Consider the following 23,906-nt stretch of genomic DNA (forward strand, 5'->3'; position numbering starts at 1 on the left):
AATAAATATAAAAGCAATTTAATGCAAAGCGTGGTGCACTATACAGCCGAAAATGCGCCTTTTAAAGGCATTTTCCCCGCATTTCCCCCATCGTACTATTGCATTCGTGGTAAACACTGCGCATTTTGGCTCAACCATAATTTCCTTTAAAAGTATGTTAGTGTGCCGTGCTCTAACATGCCTTGCATTAAATCCCAGTCTAAATAAACTTAAAAGCTAATGAAGAAAAGAGTTCCCCACAAGTTCAGAAATCTATTTGCATTCAAAGTGTGCAAAGATGATGAGCGTAAACATTCCATTATTTATGACAGTCAATATGAATGACAACAAACATTCAACAGGTGAGTATAGTGCAATGCATGATTCACATGACTGTACAAATGAATAAATAAACAGTAAATATGATATCATGAGGTATAGAGAGCAATGGTAATAGAGCAATGTGGCGACTTTTTGTAGGCACTAACTCTGCCATGGCTCGTTGGGCAAAGCCTATGGGGAAATTAATGTTTTATTTTTTTTATAAACTGCAAAAATAACGTCTGTGGTAAACAGAGGCTTATGAGATCTTATAAGTTTTGTTCTAGAACACAATGTATAGAAGTTCTCCTAAGCCTGTGTTAACCTCAGACTTTATTTTCGCCGTTTATCACAAAACCCCATTCTTTCCCCATTCATTTCCGCCATAGCAATGGTTGAACGAACCAGAGGTTACTCATTTCTGTTTTTTTAGGACTACAAGCTGGCGAGCTCTATACTGTAAACTATGAGGACAGATTTTTGCATAGCAACCCAAACAGTTCAGTCATCACCCCCCAAACATGCAAACAAATACCACCATTTACATTTTAGTAATTTAGCAGGCGCTCTTATCCAGAGCGACATACAGTTAGTGTATTCATCTTAAGCTAGATAGGTGGGAAAGTCACATATCTCAGTCATAGTAAGTACATTTTTTTTGCAATAAAGTAGCTATCAGCAAAGTCAGTGCTATTTGGATGGGGGGAGGGGATCAAGTGTGAGGGTTATTTCATGAAAGGCAACCAATATTTGGGGTGAGGAGGTGAATGCTGTGGGATTATACCATACTAAAATACTATTTGACGAGGTAAGGGTTCAGACATATTTGGAAGATGGGCAGGGACTGACCATGGAGTGTCTTTAAAATCATATGAGTTCCTAAACTGAGTTTATCCTCTGGAAAGGCCACATTGTGAAAGAGAGAGATACCGTTTAAGACACACGTATATCTATGTTAATTGAAAAGTAGATAAAGTATGGGGATGATACATTCCAAGATTATATTGATTGCCCCACCCCACCCCATGCTCTACGCAATGCAATGTGAATTGTAGCACATAACATAATTATGGCATTAAAGGGATCGTTCACTTTGTTCAAGTTTTAGCTCATTTTCGATGTTGTCATTTCATCCTAACTGTTTCACATTAGTTGGTTATTTAGCTCGTTTTATTATTATTATTTTCTAATTTAACGTCCAGAATCTCCTGGCAAGGATGTAGCAGTGCAAAAAATGAAATATCCCTTTAACACCCCAATACTACTGTAAAGGCAGGTTGTGTGTAGGTATGGATCAGAAAGAAGACTCCGTCTTGGTGTGCTCCCCAAGACAGGTGTTGCTTCCCAGACTCTCCCTGCTGTCACCAGCCTTAGGGACATACCCCACGGGATCTGAACGGATGATATACCTGTAAAACAGGATGGAGAATTCCTCTCACTCTGAGTGGTATGATATTTTCAAACATTTGTTTATCCACAAAATAATACGGAAATGGGAGTAATATCGAGTAGGAGACATTCTTGATTTTTTTCTACTTTTATGATCTGACACACCATTTGAACATTGAACAGAGTGTCGGCAGTCAAACTCCTTGGAAGACCTTGGAAGTCGTCAGCCACTCAGCCTTGTTAAAATAAACCAGAAGGTGCCAGTAGCGTTGTTTGGCAATGCATATCCGTGTGTATTGCTTATTGTCTAGATTCCAAGCTATCTGCGCTAATGTTGCTATTTTGTAGAAAGCCCTTATTGATACTAGCCAGATGGCCACAGCTAGATAACTACCTAGCAAGATGACGAAGAAACAATTTAATTCACTCTCTATGATCCCATACTGCCAGTACCAGCCCGTAGCCAAATGTTTAGCTAGCACATCATTGCTAGCTAGCTAAGGACACTGCACTAACTCAGCAGCTAACACTGGTAGCTGTTTCATGGAAAGTAGCTTATCCATTGTGATTTAATTATTATGTCAATACTAGCTACAGTGGTTAGCTAGCTTGGAGGAAGTATTTAGTGTTGTGCTACCATCCCATAGCCTACATTGCACATGAAGTGTGACTGGCTCATCCGTGGATGTACGGAGAAAATGCCCTCTTTTTTTGTTTTAATTGGTAGGTTCGTTGTTATGGGGTCGTCACGCAGCAGGTACCACTTCTGTTGTAGCAAGAGACGGAATGGCCGTCCACTGTGATAAGTACCTATTGGCAGTGAGATTCTAGGTGTTTCATGCTTTCGTCCGCACATCGTGTTTGAGTGTGTCTTTAGCCCGTACTTAACTACTTACTGCCATACTTACACTATGTCATTCAGTTCCAGTTTGGTGTCAGGAGGTGGGTTGATCAACACATATGTGTGGGAATGAGTGCTCTGGTTCTCGCTCATGTCATCTAGAATAGGAAAAAACCAGCAATCATAGGTCCTAGTGGTCATCGGTCCTGTTCATACTTGTGAACTCTTGATAAAGTTTAAAACGTACAGTTTTTATCCATCTCAAAATTTGCATCAGCCAATTAGAATTGTCGACGTAGTTGAACATGACAGAACGCTACATGTTAGCTTTTCCCATGAGCTAGCCTGGCACACATAGCCCTATGCTAACACGTCCAGCTGGTAGCCTAGTCAACAAAGGTAAACCTTGAATTTTGAGGTTTAAAATATCCCTCTGTTGGCCAAGTTGACCTATTGTAAGCAGTGGTGTAAAGTACTTTAAAGTACTACTTACTAAGTAGTCTGTACTTTACTATTTATATTTTTGACAACTTTTACTTCACTACATTCCTAAATAGAATAATGTACTTTTTACTCCATACGTTTTCCCTGACAACCAAAAGTACTCGTTACATTTCGAATGCTTAGCAGGACAGGAAAAAGGTCCAATTCACACACTTCTCAAGAGAATATCCCTGGTCATCCCTACTGCCTCGGATCTGATGGACTCACTAAACACAAATGCTTTGTTTGTCAATTATGTCTGAGTGATGGAGTGTGCCTCTGGCTATCTTCAAAACATTTTTTTTAAATGGTGCCCTCTGGTTTGCTTAATATAAGGAATTTGACATGATTTATACTTTTACTTTTAATACTTATGTATATTTTAGCAATGACATTTAATTTTGATACTTAAGTATATTTAAAACCAAATACTTGTAGACTTTTACTCAAATAGTATTTTACTGGATGACTTTCACTTTTACTTGAGTAATTTTCTTTTACAGTATCTTTCCTTTTATGCAAATATGACAATTGGGTACTTTTTCCACCACATTGTTTGGTGGATATAAAGTTTAAGATCTTTGATTGACTGATATGGAATTTGATACAGGAAATAATCGTGGCCAGCTGATATTGTGTTAGCATAGGGCTATGTGTGCCAGGTAATTTTGTTATACACTGAACAAAAATATAAAACGCAACATGCAACAATTTCAAAGATTTTACTAAGCAACAGTTCATATAAGGAAATCTGTCAATTGAAATACATGTATCTATGGATTTCACATGACTGGGAATACAGATATGCATCTGTTGGTCACAGATACCTTTAAAAAAAGGGCCGTGGATCAGGGGCGTAGATCAGAAAACCAGTCAGTATCTGGTGTGACCACCATTTGCCTCATGCAGCTCGACAATGGGCTTCAGGATCTCGTCCCGGAATCTCTGTGCATTCAAATTGCCATCAATAAAATGCAGATGTGTTCGTTGTCCGTAGCTTATGCCTGCCCATACCTTAACCCCACCGCCACCATGGGGCTCTCTGTTCACAACGTTCACTTAAGTAAACCGCTTGCCAACACGACGCCATACATGCTACGCTGTCTGCCATTTACGGTTAAAACAGGGATTCATCCGTGAAGAGCACACTTCTCCAGCCTGCCAATAAGGTCAAGACCCTGGTGAGAATGACGAGCACGCAGTGGACTTCCCTGCAGTCAGCATGCTAATTGTGCATCTGTGGCATTGTGTTTTAGAGTGACCTTTTATTGTCCCCAGCACAAGGTGCAACTGTGTAATGATCATGCTATTTAATCAGTTCATTGATACAGTATGCCACACCTGTCAGGTGGATGAATTATTTTGGCAAAGGAGAAATTGTCATTAACAGGGATGTAAACAAATTTGGGCACAAAATTTGGGAGAAATACGTTTTTATGCGGATGTAAAATTTCTGCTATCTTTTATTTCAGCTCATGAAACACAGGACCAACACCTTACATGTTGCATTTATATTTTTGTTCAGGGTATTTTGTGTTTTTATGTGCAATTATTGGGAGACTATTCAGCCTGAAGAACACCCCGGGAGATTACTCGGGCTGGTTCAGAGCAGGGACTGGCGACTGAGGAGCTGCAGGGAGGTGACTTGACTCAGCGAGGATGGCGAAGCAATGGAAAGATTTGCAAGGCAAGGTGGAACCAGTCTACTTGCAAGTCGTCGCCACCAACGTGGTTTGGACAGTGATGGACGCTGGATGATTAGTTCTGCGAGCTATTCTCAAGGAGTGCAACCACTGCCATCTGGTGGACTATTAAAATGTGTTATTGTTTTGGTCTTGCACAGTTGTTGAATTATTTTGACCATGTGATGTTTACTACAGATCAGCATTTAACTGTGAATGTGTAAAAAATTAAATGTGCTGAAGAGGACCACAATGGAAATATTTTTTTAACTTTTTAGTGTTATGCTCAACACATTTTTTATGTATTTCTGGCTGCATTGTGTTTTTAAATTGTCAATTAAATCAACCAATCTCATGGGAAATGCTCAAATGTAGCGTTCTATCACGTCATCGATTCTAATTGGCTGATGCAGATTTTGAGAAGTTTAAGTATGGACATCAAGTGATTTAAGCTACGGCCAGCCAGAGATTTTACGGATTGACGGATTATGGACAATGGAGATGGACGGATGATGGACAATGGAGATGATTGTTCTTTAAAACCTCACAATGTCTGCCTTTCCCACAAATGCAACATGTCCGAAAATAGTTAACTAGAATTTAAACTTTTGACAGACAAAAACGGACAATGATGAATGCGGCCAAACTGAGACGTATTAATATGTATTCAATTATATGCATTCATCATTGTCCGTTTTTGTCCGATGTTGACTGACAATCATCTCTGTCGTCCATCCATCCATCCACCCATCCATCCATTCATCAACTAAGCCAGAGTATCATGTTTCAAACACATAATGTATTTTGCCTTCTATTCCAGGTCTTGGAAATCCAACTAGCAATCCCCCAAAAACATCCCTCCTCAGGTGTGGTTTCTCACCATAAGCCGTAGCAGAGAGTCCCAGGCTCTTCATCCGGTTGTTCACCAGCTCAGCCAGCTCCTGTCTCTCCGAGCGTCTGGCCCTCAGACCCTGCTGGGCCCCACTCTGAGCCCCCCTCTGGTTCCCCCGTGGGCCTCTCCGGCTCAGCTTTCGTGCCCACTGCATGCTCTTCCTCCTCAGCAGGGGGGCCTTCCCGTCCAATGGGTCGCTGGAGGTGGAGCTGCGGTGGAGCCCTCCGGCCACAGGGGGAAGCTCTATGTCGTTCTGCTCCTTGGCGTCGTCAAAGTCCTCGACACATATCGAGAGCTGTGACTGAGTATAATCGAAACACAATGCCATATAAATTAATGAAGTCCATAGTATGTCCATGGTGAAACAGGGTAAAATGAAATGACCAGAACAAAGTGAATTAAAACACACAGAAATATGGAGTTAAATTGATGCCCAAAAAGTTTCACAAATAATCAAGAGCGAGGCCAGAGAATTTAAGTGGTTTTGACGATGATTTCTTACTGACATTACGACCAGTGGCAAGTCTCACCGCGTTTGTCAAGCACAATTTAACCAAGACATATTACAGCAGAGGAAATCCAACTTCATCTGCACTAAAATGAGATTTAGGGCTCTATTTTTGGCTGATCCTAAGGAGGCGCAAGAGTCAAATGCACGTTAGTTTGCAATTTCTTCATGTAAGAACTGGCACGCTAGAATTTTCCACCCCTTATACCAGGTTTGGCAATTGACCTGTCTAACATCAACTGCTCGCTTGCACTGAGGTGGGAGGGGTGGTAATATTTGAGGTGTGTCCTTAAAATCAAGCGTAAAAGTGACAATTTCATGCAACACTAAAATAAAAATGTCAAGACCCACCAAAAGCAGGTCTTAACTGACTTTTAGAGCGGCAGCACAGCCTATCCAGCCGGGATGCCCATGGAACGAGATTATTATTTGCTCGCTCCCATTTCATTTCATTAGATAAAAAAACAAGAATAACCTACCCTCCCCTTAATCAAGGCTGGTTTAGCAGCTTCACAGAAGTGCATATTTCTATCCTGGACAAATATTAGCCAAGTAGCCTATGAATAAAGGGGTTTTAAATTATCTACTGAGAGTCTTGAAATATTTGAGTTTTTTGCTTTTTTTTGGATGAGTGGGACAAAATTCCTCCAAGAGCGTGGTGGGACTGATCAACAACTACAGGAAGAATTTGGTTTGAGCAATTGTAGCTAAAGGTGGCTCAACCAGTTATTGAGTGGGACAACATTTTCACACAGGGGCATTGGGTGTTGCATAACTTTGTTTATGAGTATGTCATTGTTGTGCTATTTGTTCACTCAGGTTCCCGTTATCTAATACTAGGTTTTGGTTAAATATCTGATAACATTCAGTATAAAAAATATGCAAAAGTAGAGAAAATTAGAAAGGGGGCAAATACTTTTTCACAGCACTGTACATGTTTTTTTTTTGCACGGGTTGCGTCTCAGTCCACCGCATCCACCGCTATGCCAGCCTTCCGCATCTGCAGTGTAAGGTGCCTGTGTTGCAGCAGTGTTTATCAGACCATGAGACATCCCGAAAATCGGTCTTCTCATGAAAACGGTTTGGCCTACAAACTAATATGACTACTCTATGGAAAGATGAGACTCTCACAAACCTACGACCAACACAAACGGGACTCGTCTGAAGATAACCGGTACCAGTTTAAAAAATGTATGGATGTATAGAGGTTACTTTTGTGCCAACCCCAAAGAAATTGTTAAATGTGTGTAAAAAAAAAAATATATATATATAATATTTCCTGAGCTTTCTTATACAGTTGAAGTCGGAAGTTTACATACACCTTAGCCAAATACATTTAAACTCGATTTTTCACAATTCCTGAAATGTAATCCTAGTAAAAATTCCCTGTCTTAGGTCAGTTAGGATCACCACTTTATTTTAAGAATGTGAAATGTCAGAATAATAGTCGAGAGAATTATTTCAGCTTTTATTTCTTTCATCACATTCCCAGTGGGTCAGAAGTTTACATACACTCAATTAGTATTTGGTAGCACTGCCTTTAAATTGTTTAACGTGGGTCAAACGTTTTGGGTAGCCTTTCACAAGCTTCCCACAATAAGTCAGGTGAATTTTGGCCCATTCCTCCTGACAGAGCTGGTGTAACTGAGTCAGGTTTGTAGGCCTCCTTGCTCGCACACGCTTTCACAGTTCTGCCAACAAATTTTATATAGGATTGAGGTCAGGGCTTTGTGATGACCACTCCAATACCTTGACTTTGTTGTCCTTAAGCCATTTTGCCACAACGTTGGAAGTATGCTTGGGGTGATTGTCCATTTGGAAGACCCATTTGCGACCAAGCTTTAACTTCCTGACTGATGTCTTGAGATGCTGCTTCAATATATCCACATAATTTTCCTGCCTCATGATGCCATCTATTTTGTGAAGTGCACCAGTCCCTCCTGCAGCAAAGCACCCCCCACAACATGATGCTGCCACCCCCGTGCTTCACGGTTGGGATGGTGTTCTTCGGCTTGCAAGCCTCCCCCTTTTTCCTCCAAACATAACGATGGTCATTATGGCCAAACTGTTATATTTTTGTTTCATCAGACCAGAGTACATTTCTCCAAAAAGTAAGATATTTGCCCCCATGTGCAGTTGCAAACCGTAGTCTGGCTTTTTTATGGTGGCTTTGGAGAAGTGGCTTCTTCCTTGCTGAACGGCCTTTCAGGTTATGTCGATATAGGACTCGTTTTACTGTGGATATAGATACTTTTGTACCTGTTTCCTCCAGCATCTTCACAAGGTCCTTTGCTGTTGTTCTGGGATTGATTTGCACTTTTCGCACCAAAGTACGTTCATCTCTAGGAGACAGAACGTGTCTCCTTCCTGAGCGGTATGATGGCTGCGTGGTCCCATGGTGTTTATACTTCCGTACTATTGTTTGTACAGATGAACGTGGTACCAGACTTCCGGAGGTCGACAATTTTTTTCCTGAGTTCTTGGCTGATTTCTTTTGATTTTCCCATGATGTTAAGCAAAGAGGCACTACGTTTGAAGGTAGGCCTTGAAATACATCCACAGGTACACCTCCAATTGACTCAAATTATGTCAATTAGCCTTTCAGAAGCTTCTAAAGTGATGACATAATTTTCTGGAATTTTCCAAGCTGTTTAAAGGCGCAGACAACTTAGTGTATGTAAACTTCTGACCCACTGGAATTGTAATACAGTGAATTATAAGTGAAATAATCTGTCTGTAAACAATTGTTGGAAAAATGACTTCTGTCATGCACAAAGTAGATGTCCTAACCGACTTGCCAAAACTATAGTTTGTTAACAAGAAATGTGTGGAGTGGTTGAAAAACGAGTTTTAATGACTCCAACATAAGTGTATGTAAACCATCGACTTCAACTGTATCTCCTAGAGATATGTTTGCCATTTATGAATGTGTTATTCAATACGTTGCCATGGGATTTGGTACTAAAGATCAAATACATTGATTTTTATTATTTTTTAATCCCTAAAGGGGAACTAAAATTTAAAAAATCAAATACCTAAATGATCCATGGTATGACCATCTTAAAACAAATTCCATATGTCAGCTTGAATATTAATTGGTTTTCACAAATCATGGAATCTCATAAATGGGGCTGAACTTACTTGGGAGTATGGCTCGCATTGCTTATGGGGAAATAAAAAAGTAAAGAGGAATAATATCAATGACTCTTACTGTGTTGTAATGTGCTTAAATAATCATGAAAGCATGCAAACACTAAACATGTTAACGTAACAAATGAAGAAAAACACACACACACAAAGCACAACAGAATGACTTCAATGAACCATAATGACACTATAATCAATGTCGCTGTAATATGTAATTAACTCAAACATTCAACCTAAACTGGCATTTTACGGCCAAACAAATTATATAACTATTAGAACACCCTTGGAGTCTAGAGGGCACCTCGGAGGAATCAGCCATCTGGGATTCTGTCCTGTAGATGCCGATGGGAATGTCACCGACAGTGGAACACAGTTTCTGATAGAGCCTTCCATACGTCTGGATCCACAGGTCATCCTCGGAGATCTGCATCTAAAAGGTGAGGAGGAGGTCATTTCCAATGCCATTTCTCTATACAGGAAAAACACATTCCTTGCAGCAGCAACATATTGATCTAGATTCCAGAAACACTGTGCATTACACTATAACCTTGAGATGTACACCGACTGGAGTCACTTACCTGTCAATATAAGGATTTGGACAGACAAGGGAAGCATGCATTAAGCAGTTTGCTGAGTATATTCTCAGATCTTAACTGCTGTGCTGTCACACATAGGACTACTGTACAACAGGTGCATCTTAAAATAGTCTACAGAAACCTCCTTACTTCTTTCCTTCCATCTGACATAAGGAGAGGAAGCCACATTATACTATTGGGATGAACCAAGAGAATCCTTGCCTTTTTGCCTATCATCTGGAATGAGAAGGAAGATACTTTTGACTATTGAGGTGCACCCCGACAGAGAGTAACTCACAGAGCAGAGGAAGCCAGAGCCCGGGGTGGTGTCCAGGCCAAGCAGCAGCCTGGTGATGGAGATAATATAGTCTTTGACAAACGACTGGGAAAGCAGACCAGGACAAACAGAAGAAAAGTTAAGGAAATTATGTCAAAGAGTGTTTTTGTGCACAGTAATTTAATAAACAGGGGCATTTATGATCAATTCAACTAGCATTATATCCTATGAACACTGGGATACATATGAACACATTGTACACTGCTCAAAAAAATAAAGGGAACACGTAAACACAATGTAACTCCAAGTCAATCACACTTCTGTGAAATCAAAATGTTCACTTAGGAAGCAACACTGATTGCCAATAAATTTCACATGCTGTTGTGCAAATGGAATAGACAACAGGTGGAAATTATAGGCAATTAGCAAGACACCCCCAATAAAGGAGTGGTTCTGCAGGTGGTGACCACAGACCACTTCTCAGTTCCTATGCTTCCTGGCTGATGTTTTGGTCACTTTTGAATGCTGGCGGTGCTTTCACTCTAGTGGTAGCATGAGACGGAGTCTACAACCCACACAAGTGGCTCAGGTAGTGCAGCTCATCCAGGATGGCACATCAATGCGAGCTGTGGCAAGAAGGTTTGCTGTGTCTGTCAGCGTAGTGTCCAGAGCATGGAGGCGCTACCAGGAGACAGGCCAGTACATCAGGAGATGTGGAAGAGGCCGTAGGACGGCAACAACCCAGCAGCAGGACCGCTACCTCCGCCTTTGTGCAAGGAGGAGCAGGAGGAGCACTGCCAGAGCCCTGCAAAATGACCTCCAGCAGGCCACAAACGTGCATGTGTCTGCTCAAACGGTCAGAAACAGACTCCATGAGGGTGGTATGAGGGCCCGACGTCCACAGGTGGGGGTTGTGCTTACAGCCCAACACTGTGCAGGACGTTTGGCATTTGCCAGAGAACACCAAGATTGGCAAATTCGCCACTGGCACCCTGTGCTCTTCACAGATGAAAGCAGGTTCACACTGAGCACATGTGACAGACGTGACAGAGTCTGGAGACGCTGTGGAGAACGTTCTGCTGCCTGCAACATCCTCCAGCATGACCGGTTTGGCGGTGGGTCAGTCATGGTGTGGGGTGGCATTTCTTTGGGGGGCCGCACAGCCCTCCATGTGCTCGCCAGAGGTAGCCTGACTGCCATTAGGTACCGAGATGAGATCCTCAGACCCCTTGTAAGACCATATGCTGGTGCGGTTGGCCCTGGGTTCCTCCTAATGCAAGACAATGCTAGACCTCATGTGGCTGGAGTGTGTCAGCAGTTCCTGCAAGATGAAGGCATTGATGCTATGGACTGGCCCGCCCGTTCCCCAGACCTGAATCCAATTGAGCACATCTGGGACATCATGTCTCGCTCCATCCACCAACGCCACGTTGCACCACAGACTGTCCAGGAGTTGGCGGATGCTTTAGTCCAGGTCTGGGAGGAGATCCCTCAGGAGACCATCCGCCACCTCATCAGGAGCATGCCCAGGCATTGTAGGGAGGTCATACAGGCACGTGGAGGCCACACACACTACTGAGCCTCATTTTGACTTGTTTTAAGGACATTACATCAAAGTTGGATCAGCCTGTAGAATGGTTTTCCATTTTAATTTTGAGTGCGACTCCAAATCCAGACCTCCATGGGTTGATAAATTGGATTTCCTTTGATTATTTTTGTGTGATTTTGTTGTCAGCACATTCAACTATATAAAGAAAAAGTATTTAATAAGATTATTTCATTCATTCAGATCTAGGATGTGTTCCTTTTATTTTAGTGTTTATTTTAGTGTTCCTTTTATTTTTTGGGGCAGTGTATATTCCATTAAGGGTTTTAAAAGTAAATATCTGGTTGGTACATTTTTGGGCAATAAATAACTATAATCACTCCAGTACTTGCCCTTTGGCAAAACCAGTCTCTGCCACAGAGATAACCTTATTTTAATTAGCCTCTGTAGGCTAATTAAAGAGATTAGCCTCTGTATACAGTACCATAAACCTCTAATTAGGTAGCTACCTCAACAGTGAGTATACATTCAACAGCATTCCTATGCTCTCTGCTGCAGTACAGTACAGGTTATTACTGCCTGGTTACCTGGTAGAGGAGAGTGTCCAGCATGCCGATACTGAAGACCCTCCCGGCAGCAAATGGCAGGCGGAACATGAAAGCCAGGTTGGAGCCTTTCTCCCGCTCTTTCTAATAAATAATAAGTAATATTAATACATATTTGTACAGTGCTTTTCAATACATGCAGGAATCACAAAGCTCTTTCTGCTCCCATAGACATACTGTATACCAGTCAGGGACACAGAAGACCAACAAACTAATGTTAGGATAGCCTCACAGGGTGTATAAATCTGTAGAATCCATTTAGAATTTCTTCTCACCACCAAATATGGTGAAGAGAGGAAGTCTAGTGGTGGGAAGTGGGAGAAGATGGAGCTAGATTAAACATGGCCAACATTTTCTCATCGATGAAACATTTGATCTCAATAGAGCTTTCTGTTACCAAAACTAGAATATATTATGAACAGAGTGCACTAAGCTTTGTAGACTTGACCCATTCAAAGAGTTTCAAAAAATGGCATTGTTTAGAAGCAGTGCAAGGGCAGATTGTTATCGCACATGCGCACTTCACAGATTAGGCATTCCCTAACGGAAATATGGAAATACATGCCAATAGCATCTCATTAACTTGAATCTCGTAAGCCTGTGCTTGGCTCTGCCCACCTCTTTGTTTGTTCTGCCCACTATGCTTAATTTGCTCCCATTGGAAACGACACCGATGAGATACAGTCACCTTCAAAAGTATTGCCATCATTGATAAAGATAAAGACAGTATAAAATAAACAATACAAATACTGAGCTATATTATATGGTCAAAAAACTTTGAACATTAGATTATTTTATACTAATACAATTGCTCAGAGAAAAATATTTAGTTTAACAAGTCATTTAAAGCCAATAGAGAATTTTTGTCAGCTGGTAACTGTCTTGCAAATAACTACCGGTTCTGCGGTAATTGACCATTAATTCATATAAACACGTGTAGGTCATTTACTTTAATTAACATAAACACATTTAGCATCTCTGGGCTTCCATGCATAGCCTACAAGCTACTGATGCAGACATTTGGAACATGTAGCCTATAAAAGTCACCTCGTCATACAGGGATTTACACGGTTATCAAAACGTCACGCTGGGGTAAGCCTACATGAAATACAGCCTTTATTTTAAGTGTTTCTAAAAACCCTCATGGGAAAAATGAATGGTGGAAAAACGATTAGAACCATTTCTCTGTTTGACCACTAGGTTTTATGGGTATTATAACTCATACCCTGGTACTCTTTGACCATCAGCGGCATCAGAGTTCCGTTTTGGATAAGCATAGTTCCTGTGACACGTGACTGCTGGTGTGTTGGTAATATAGTCACTGTAACAGCCCTAGGTAAGACATGTAAAATCCATTTGTCATCCATCACTATAGGAAAAAGTACAGATCTCACAAACAAGAAGAGAAAAATGGTTGTTGATCTTCACAATTCAGGAATTGGGTACAAAACAACTGCAAAAAAAAAAACGCATACTATTATTAGAGCAACAATTAAGACATTTATAACCACTGGAACATTGGTAAACTTGCCTGGTATTGGACACGAGGGTATTTTGTCCCCACGCGCAGTAAGGAAGATGGTTTGGGAGGCAAAGAAAAATCAATTAGACACCACCTCCATGCCAATAGGCTCATTGGGAGGGTTGCCAGAAAAAGCCTTTATTGAGAGCAACCAACCAGCCTGGAGTAGGCAAACTTACATTTGCACTTGGATTGAACCCGGTGCTATGGTCAGATGACACAATGTTTAGCACTTTGTCCATGCACACCAGTGAAGGATGGATATGCTGAAAATAACCTCATACTGTAAAATATGGTCGTGAATCTTATGATATGGGGCTGTTTTGCTTCCACTGGTCACGGGGCCCGTGTTAAGGTCAGCTGCATTATGAACTCTAGCAAGTACCAGGACATTTTTGCCAAAAACCTGCTGGCCTCTGCCAGGAGGTTGTAACTTGGCCGCAAGTGGATCTTCCGGAAAGACAATAACCCTAAGCACACATCAAAATAAAAAAAATGAATGGTTATTGACCACAAAATCAACCTTTTGCGATGGCAATCTCAAACCCCTTTGAAAACCTGTGGTTTGAATTGAAGTGGAATCCATAAGCTCAGATCAAAGGATATCAAGGCTATGGAAAAATTCTGTATCGAGGAATGGTCTAAGATCCCTCCCAATGTGCTTTCCAATCACATAAATTATTTTTTTAAAGGCATTTTTTTAGAATACAATATAGCTGAGTATTTGTATTATTTATTTTATACAGTATTTTTTTGCTCATCTTTATCAATGGTGACAATAATTGGGAGGTGGCTGTATCTTGGGTTAATCACCAGTATCTTTGGAAATGGAAAAGTAATATGTTTGTACTGTATGTAGGCTATTGTCCAATCTTTGCATAATTATGTATAACCATCTGTTCCTTTGCTTTGAAGACTACTCAATGCGAGTAGCCTTTGCTGCTGGAGACAACAAGACATTGGTGTAAACGTTGAATTTATAGAGCTACAGACATCTGCACACAATAGTTTGAAGAAATAATTAGTAAAAATACCTATACAATCCAATGCGTGATATCGAGCAGCACACTGAACAGACGATAACGAGCATCTACTTTACGGTTGGGCTGACATCTCCGCCAATGTCCGGGACATATGTTGTGTTCAAAACAACTGGGAAATGGAAACTTGAAAATCTCTCACTTCCGACTTCAGTGCGCTCGCGACAACGAGCTCCGACTGGTAAAAATAGTTTTGAACGGTCATCCAACTCGGAATTCCAAGTCGGGAACTCTGGCCTCTTTCTAGTGTTCCGGCTTTCCGACCTGAAGATAACCGAAGTCATGATTTCATCGTCAGAAGGTAACCAAGTACGGGGCCGTAAAAATTGCAAAAAGTGCATACGTGGTCAAATGTACAAAAAATAACGGGACCAAAAATGGGTCTAAAAAAAGATTTTTCTCAGATCTAGGACAGACACTCCAAAACCATGTCCCTTATAATTCATTTTTTCCTGTCTGTTTTGCCATTTAAGAATGTGTTATTTTATGCGTTTCTGTGGATTAGCCTATAGCAGTAAAGGCCAAAATTCAATGTTTCATCAAATATTTATTTAATAAAAAAATGCTATGCCAACAGGGGTTCTAAAATTCAAAATCAAATGGCTAAATTATACATTTTATTACCATCTTTAAACAATTTCATACAGTACCAGGCAAAAGTTCGGACACGCCTACTCATTCAAGGATTTTTCTTTCTTTTTACTCTTTTCTATATTGTAGAATAATAGTGAAGACGTCAAAACTATGAAATAACACATATGGAATCATGTAGTACCCAAAAAAGTGTTAAACAAATCAAAATATATTTTATATTTGAGATTCTTCAAAGTAGTCACCCTTTGCCTTAATGACAGCTTTGCACACTCTTGGCATTCTCTCAATTTAATGCATTTGAGCCAATCAGTTGTGTTGTGACAAGGTAGGGGTGATATACAGAAGATAGCCCTATTTGGTAAAATACCAAGTCCATATTATGGCAAGAACAGCTCAAATAAGCAAAGAGAAACAAAAGTTTCTCTGTCCTTTGGGCTGATGAGTCCAAATTTGAGATTTTTGGTTCCAACCGCCGTGTCTTTGTGAGACTCAGAGTAGGATGATTTCCGCATGTGTGGTTCCCACCGTGAAGCATGGAAGAGGTGTGATGGTGCTTCGCTGGTGACACTGTCTGTGATTTATTTAGAATTCAAGGCACACTTAACCAGCATGGCTACCACAGAATTCTGCAGCGATACGCCATCCCATCTGGTTTGCGCTTAGTGGGACTATCATTTGTTTTTCAACAGAACAATGACCCAACACACCTCCAGGCTGTGTAAGGGCTATTTGACCAAATAGGAGAGTGATGGAGTGCTGCATCAGATGACCTTGCCTCCAACAATCACCCGACCTTAACCCAATTGAGATGGTTTGTGACGAGTTGGACCACAGAATGAAGGAAAAGCAGCCAACAAGTGCTCAACATACTGTATGTGGGATCTCCTTCAAGACTGTTGGAAAAGCATTCCAGGTGAAGCTGGTTGAGAGAATGCCAAGAGTTTGCAAAGCTGTCATCAAGGCAAAGGGTCGATACTTTGAAGAATGTAAAATCTAAAATATAGTTTGATTTGTTTAACACTTTTGGTTACTATATGATTCCATATGTGTTATTTCATAGTTTTGATGTCTTCACTATTATTCTACAATGTAGAAAATAGTGAAAATAAAGAAAAACCCTTGAATGAGTAGGTGTGTCCAAACTTTTGACTGGTACTATATATTAGCATAGTATATATATGGCAATCTAAGGGCTAAGACCTATAGGGGTTTTAAAATGTGCTTTGTCCGGTGTCCAGTGTGTTGCTCTATATCCCGGCCTTGAAGTACTGTTTGTGTACATTCAGTGACGATTTTACCTTCTCCAGTTTAGAGAGAGCCAGAGAGTACCAGTCCTTAGCTCTGAATTGCATAAACCTCATGTTGGCCGGGTGGGTTAGCTCTGTGATGATACTGAGACTGGAGAACAACCTGTGTGAGAAGAAACAATATACAGTGCATTTGGAATGTATTCTGACCCCTTCCATTTTCCACATTTTGTTACATTACAGCCTTATTCTAAAATGTATTAAATTCATGTTTTTCTTCATCAATCTACACACAATACCCAATAATGACAAAGAGAAAACAGGTTGTTAGACTTGAAATTGAGCTCAGCTACATCCTGTTTCCATTAATCATCCTTGAGATATTTCTACAACTTCAATGGAGTCCACCTGTGGTAAATTAAACTGATTGGACATGATATGGAAAGGCACACACCTGTCTGTCTATATAAGGTTCCACAGTTGATAGTGCATGTCAGAGCAAAAACAAAGCCATGAAATTTAAGGAATCGTCCGTAGAACGCCGAGACAGGATTTTGTTGAGGCACAGCTCTGGGGAAGGGTACCAAAACATTTCTGCGGCATTGAAGGTCCCCAAGAACATACTGGCCTCCATCATTCTAAAATGGAAAAAGTTTGGAACAACCAGGACTTTTCCTAGAGCTGGTCGCCTGGCCAAACTGAGCAATCGAGGTAGATGTTTTGTATTTTTAATAAATGTGCTAACATTTCTAAAAACCTATCTTCGCTTTGTCATTATGGGGTATTGTGTGTAGATTGATGAGGGGAAAAAACGATTTAATCAATTTTAGAATAAGAATGTAACATAACAAAATGTCAAAAAAGGGAAGGGGTACACTATATATTAAATTACCTGATATAGTTTATATCATATCGCTAGATAATAACAGTGGGTGCAATTCATGAAACATTAACCCCAAATCGATGTTTTTCAAAACATGTTTGTGCAAGTTTCTATGTTGTCTGGTGAAAATACTAAGGTGAGTTGAAATGTTTTGATTAACCTTCTGACAACATGAAAACTATAATAAATCAGAAAACTAATTAATTCACTGATGCATTGTGGTAATGTTGCCAAGGAAACTAGCTCTGCAGTGTGTACCTTTTCCTGTCTTTCATCTACAATCCCTCTCATCAAAATTAATCTTGAAACCCATCTCTAAAATGTTAAACTGTGTTTAAAGGTTTATTAAAACATTAGCCTGTATATGACACTTTTAATATCATATAAATGCCTGCATAAAATGCCTGAACATGTGGTCCGGTGTATTGGACTATAAAACAGTTTTGCCAAAGATTAAAAACTTAACAGTGATTTTGGTAACCCTGTCTGCATATTGATAGTGGTTTTCTTTCAAATACTTGTTCCGATGTCTCACAATAGGGATTCGCTGATAGGCGGATCACTACAGGAAGAACCAATCACAGTGTTTGTCAGAGACAGACAAATCAAGTGGCAAATGAGGTGAGCACCTCCGTCCTTATAAGGTGCCACTTGCCCCACCCTCTGGTTATTCTCACTCATCACTACATTTTCTGAAGCTCTCCTCAGCATGACTTGATCCCTGTCTTCCTGCTTAACTGTTCTCAGGCCAACCGTGAGCATAAGCTAACTTGTCTAGCTCGTTGGAAAGCAAGCTAACCACACTAGCACAGACGGCATATCTCCCTTCTCTCGTTTTGTTTAATATACGTTCACTCGTTTGTGTCAACAAGACCGACCGTTTTTAGCTTCACGATTCTAAGGTCATAGAAGAATATCGGACCGAAGTTAAGTTTGAATGGTGTCTGAGTATAACAGAACTCATTTGGCAGGCAAAAACCTGAGAAGATTCCAAACAGGAAGCGACCTCTCTGACCATTTCTTGGCCTTCTTGATCATCTCTATCCAAAACAGGGGATCTCTGCTGTAACGTGACATTTTCTAACGCTCCCATAGGCTCTCAGAAGGCGCCAGAACGTTGAATGATGACTTTGCAGGCCATGGCTGAAAAACAGTAGCGCATTTGGTAAGTGGTCGATCTGAGAACAATGAGACTGGTGCGCGCGTGCACGAGACGACTCCATGTTTTAATTTTCAGTCTTTGAACGAAAACAACGACTCCCGGTCGGAATATTATCGCTTTTTTACGAGAAAAATCGCATAAAAATTGATTTCAAACAGCGTTTGACATGCTTCGAAGTACGGTAATGGAATATTTGTAATTTTTTTGTCACGAAACGCGCCGGGCGCGTCACCCTTCGGATAGTGTCTTGAACGCACAACAAAACGCCGCTATTTGGATATAACTATGGATTATTTGGAACCAAACCAACATTTGTTATTGAAGTAGAAGTCCTGGGAGTGCATTCTGACGAAGAACAGCAAACGTAATCCAATTTTTCTTATAGTAAATCTGAGTTTGGTGAGTACCAAACTTGGTGGGTGTCAAAATAGCTAGCCCGTGATGGCGAGCTATCTACTCAGAATATTGCAAAATGTGCTTTCACCGAAAAGCTATTTTGTTCTGTATCTATAATTCTTTAAATAATTTATGTTTTTTGTGAACGTTTATCGTGAGTAATTTAGTAAATTCACCGGAAGTGTTCGGTGGGAATGCTAGTTCTGAACGTCACATGCTAATGTAAAAAGCTGGGTTTTGATATAAATATGAACTTGATTGAACAAAACATGCATGTATTGTATAACATAATGTCCTAGGAGTGTCATCTGATGAAGATCATCAAAGGTTAGTGCTGCATTTAGCTGTGGTTTTGTTTTTTGTGACATTATATGCTAGCTTGAAAAATGGGTGTCTGATTATTTCTGGCTGGGTACTCTGCTGACATAATCTAATGTTTTGCTTTCGCTGTAAAGCCTTTTTGAAATCGGACAGTGTGGTTAAAGGAGAGTCTTGTCTTTAAAATGGTGTAAAATAGTCATATGTTTGAAAAATGGAAGTTTTTGGATTTTCGAGGCGTGGCGCGAAATACAAACTCCTATCATTGGATATTGGAGCAGGTGTTCCGCTAGCGGAACGTCTAGATGTAAGAGGTTAACAAGCTAGCTTACTCCTATTCAAAGCCTCCTTGCTGGCACATTGTTTTTACAACAGGAGCCTTGGTATTAGCAAGCCCTGTTCTATACACAATGGCCACTGCTCCCCCATCCCAGGATAAGTCAAGCACTCAAACCACCACGTTCTTGCGCTTGGGGATCCATGATTGCAGGGAAAGATTTTCACCTTCTATTCATCAACTGCCTGGGAAGGGAACTTGCTCAAGCAGCACTCGATGACCCCGAGTCCTTTGATCACTACAAAACACTGACTAGGGCGGGTTTGAGGAGGCGGCTAAAACAAACCTCTGTCTCTGCTGCCCCTCTAACATCAAAGCCACCGGCCAAGGCTGAGATTCAGCTCTCCGCGACCGGGCCCAGCTGCGGCGAAGTCACAGATAGCCTAGATTCCCTCCACTCACTGTCTGACGACTTGGTGTCAGGGGAAGGCCAGCTAGGGGATGACGAGGATGATGACGGGATTAATCTCGTGGTTCTCCTCAACTTTGCAACCAAAAGACCCTGTTCTTCCCCCTTCATAATTCCCAATGTCACCCTGCTACCAGAATGGGGGGGGTCTGCCCTCCCCAGCTTGGAGTTCAACATTTGCGAGCGAGCCGTGGCCAGACTTCGGGATCAAGTGGCCCACTCCCTTGGTGTCAGGATTCTGTGAGGGACCTGTAACCACGGTCCCAGCTTGCGACAGGGAGGCAAAGGGCTCATGGGCAAAAACCCTTACCAGAAAGATCCTTGCTAGGGGCTCCCCTAGCCTGGACATGCAAAATGTTCCCCAGCTGGCTGACTACCTCGACCCCACTTGCCAGACAGAGCGCTTTTCTGCCTCCATTTTTCAGAAGACGTACAAAGCCCAGTCAATCAGAGCACTCAACTTGAAACTCGCGACCCGCTCCACTACAGCCCCATCGATGTTAATGGGGGACTATTCGGCCCCCTTTATCCTGTAGTCCACGATCAGCTCCTTTGTCTTGCTCATGTTTGGCAATGCAGTCGTGGGTGAACAGGGAATACAGGAGGGGACTAAGTACACACCCTTGAGGGGCCCCAGTGTTAAGGATCAGTGTGGCAGACGTGTTGTTGCCTACTCTTACCACCTGGGGGCGGCCCGTCAGGAAGTCCAGGATCCAGTTGCAGAGGGAGGTGTTTAGTCCCAGAGTCCTTAGCTTCGTGATGAGCTTCGTGGGCACTGGTGTTAAACACGGAGCTGTAGTTGATGAACAGCATTCTCACATAGGTGCTCCTTTTGTCCAGGTGAGAAAGGGTGGTGTGGAGTGTGATTGAGATTGCGTTATCTGTGGATGTGTTGGGGCGGTACGCAAATTGGAGTGGGTCTAGGGTGTCCGGGAGGATGCTGTTGATGTGAGCTGTGACCGGCCTTTCAAAGCCCTTCATGGCTACCGACGTGAGTGCCACGGAGCGGTAATCATTTAGGCAGGTTATCTTCGCTTCCTTGGGCACAGGGACTATGGTGGTCTGCTTGAAACATGTAGGTATTGCAGACTCGGTCAGGGAGAGGTTGAAAATGCCAGTGAAGACACTTGACAGTTGGTCCACGCATGCTTTGAGTACACGTCCTGGTAATCCGTCTGGCCCAGTGGCTTTATGAATGTTGACCTTTAAAGGTTTTGTTCACATCAACTACCGAGAGCGTTATCACACCGTCATCCAGAACAGCTGGTGCGCTTGTGCATGCTTCAGTGTTGCTTGCCTCGAAGTGAGCATAAAAGGCATTTAGCTCATCTGGTAGGCTCGCGTCACTGGGCAGCTCGCGTCTGGGTTTTCCTTTGTATTCCATAATAGTTTTCAAGCCCTGCCACATCCGACAAGCGTCAGAGCTGGTGTAGTAGGATTCAATCTTAATCCTGTATTGACGCTTTGCTTGTTTGATGGTTTGTCTGAGGGCATAGGCGGATTTCTTATAAGCGTCCGGATTAGTGTCCCGCTTCTTGAAAGCGGCAGCTCTAGCCTTTAGCTCGATGCGGATGTTGCCTGTAATCCATGGCTTCTGGTTGGGATATGTACGTACAGTCCCTGTGGGGACGACGTCATCGATGCACTTATTGATGAAGCCGATGACTGAGATGGTGTATTCCTCAATGCCATTGAGGTGGTGTATTCCTCAATGCCATTGGATGAATCCCAGAACATACTCCAGTCTGTGCTTGCAAAATAGTCCTGTAGTGTAGCATCCGCATCATCTGGTGTTTCCTGTTTTAGTTTTTGCTTTTAAGCAGGAATCAAGAGGATAGAGTGTCGGTCAGATTTACAAAATGGAGGGCGAGGGAGAGATTTGTACGTGTCTCTGTGTGTGGAGTAAAGGTAGTCTAGAGTTTTTTTTCTCCATCTGGTTGCACAATTAACATGCTGGTAGAAATTAGGTAAAACGGATTTAAGTTTCCCTGCATTAAAGTCCCCGGCCACTAGGAGCGGCGCCTCTGGATTAGCATTTTCCTGTTTTCTTATGGCCATATACAGCTCATTGAGTGCGGTCTTAGTGCCAACATAGGTTTCTGGTGGTAAATAGACAGCTACGAAGAATATAAACTCTCTTGGTAAATAGTGTGGTCTACAGCTTATCATGATATACTTTACCTCAGGCAAGCAAAACCTCGAGACTTCCTTAGATTTTGTGCACCAGCTGTTGTTTATAAATATACATAGACCGCCACCCCTTGTCTTACGTGAGGCCGCTGTTCTATCCTGAAGAAAAAGCATAAAATCCACCAGCTGTATTTTATTCAAGTCGTCGTTCAGCCACGACTCGGTGAAACATAAGATATTACAGTTTTTAATGTCCCGTTGGTAGGATATACATGATCGTAGTTTATCTATTTTATTATCCATTGATTGTACGTTGGCTAATAGGACCGATGGTAGAGGAAGATTACTCACTCGCCCTCGGATCCTTACAAGGCACTCAGACCTTTGTCCCCAATATCTCTGTCTCTTTCTCCTGCGAATGACGGGGATGAGGGCCATGTTGGGCGTCTGAAGTAAATCCTTCCCGTCCGACTCATTAAAGAAAAAGTTTTGTCCGGTACGGGGTGAATAATCTCTGTGCTGATATCTAGAAGCTCTTTTCGGTCATAAGACATGGTTGGCAGAAACATTATGTACAAAATAAGTTACAAATAACACAAAAAGACACACACAATAGCACAATTGGTTAAGGGACCGTAAAACGGCAGCCATCTCCTCCGGTGCCATTATGATACATTATGATGCAGATGCCTTGGATAAGATTTGTAAGATTACAGACCTAAACCTGTAGTCGTACCATGAGCCTGGCGGTGTTGAGAGAGGGTGCTCTTTGGTTAAGCTTGTCCAGGTTGTCAGGCAAAGAAAAAGTGGACTTCCTGAATGCCCCGGTGACACCAAAGGAGTTGTTCTGGCCCCCTGTCACCGCCATGTGCCAGAAGTGTGACATGCGTAAGAAAAAAGGCAAAGCCTTCAACTTCTGCCTGCCCTGCACACCCGGGACCCGTGGCAGCCCATTGGTTCCTGGAACTATCCAAAAAGCTGACTCTGGGGGACCAAAACCCCTGGTGACGTAGCAGACTGCCAATACCCAGGTTAGACCCTTCAACCAGGGCAAACCTGGAGGTAAACAGTCCTTTGTGGCAGCCGCAGCAAGGTTCCGCCCTCTTAACACCCTATGGTCGACGTCCGCGCCCCCATGGAAATCTAATTAGCATAATTCAAAATCCCCATAAAAATCTGTTAGTTTAAGCTAGATATCTGTTTTTGCATTGATCCTCCGCATCCGCCTATGTCGCACTTCCGCATCTGCGGTGAAAGGTGACAGAGCTAGAGTGGTGTTTGTCAGACCATGAGACATCCCGAGTATCTGTTGTTCCATGTGGTGAATCTGTTATTCAATGCGTTTGTATGGGCTAATAACAGTAAAGCCAAAAAGTAATTTTCATCAAATACATTTTTTGCAATATTTTTTTTTATACTTCAAGGGGTCTTAAAATTCAAAATCAAATAGCAAAATTAGTAAAGTATATTTTTGGTCTTTATCTGTCTAGTACTGTCTTTTTGCAAGCTAGGGCCATCTATTTTAAGTGCTGCCTGTCTTCCCAGTAGCCTACTGGGTGTGTGAACTGCTGATTGCTCATAACTTGCAAATGATTGTTGACACATCAACCAGGATTAAGGGGT

The 23,906-nt window shown here is 41.8% G+C and overlaps 1 protein-coding gene across 1 annotated transcript in view; it reads right to left on the minus strand.

Annotated features, from left to right (window-relative positions):
• Positions 1 to 239: 239 nt before the first annotated feature.
• Positions 240 to 23,906, minus strand: part of LOC106568737 (potassium channel subfamily T member 2) — a 78,718-nt gene continuing 55,051 nt past the window's right edge. The window contains exons 23-29 of the mRNA XM_014139336.2: positions 16,700 to 16,811; positions 12,228 to 12,329; positions 10,116 to 10,199; positions 9,544 to 9,672; positions 5,576 to 5,888; positions 2,598 to 2,688; positions 240 to 1,709 (exon numbers count right to left, since the gene is read on the minus strand). Coding sequence (XP_013994811.1) covers positions 1,595 to 1,709; positions 2,598 to 2,688; positions 5,576 to 5,888; positions 9,544 to 9,672; positions 10,116 to 10,199; positions 12,228 to 12,329; positions 16,700 to 16,811 — 946 coding nt within the window. The 3' untranslated portion in view covers positions 240 to 1,594. The remainder of the gene's footprint in view (positions 1,710 to 2,597; positions 2,689 to 5,575; positions 5,889 to 9,543; positions 9,673 to 10,115; positions 10,200 to 12,227; positions 12,330 to 16,699; positions 16,812 to 23,906) is intronic.

This window comes from Salmo salar, chromosome ssa14 (assembly GCF_905237065.1).
Source record: "Salmo salar chromosome ssa14, Ssal_v3.1, whole genome shotgun sequence".
NCBI lineage: Eukaryota > Metazoa > Chordata > Actinopteri > Salmoniformes > Salmonidae > Salmo > Salmo salar.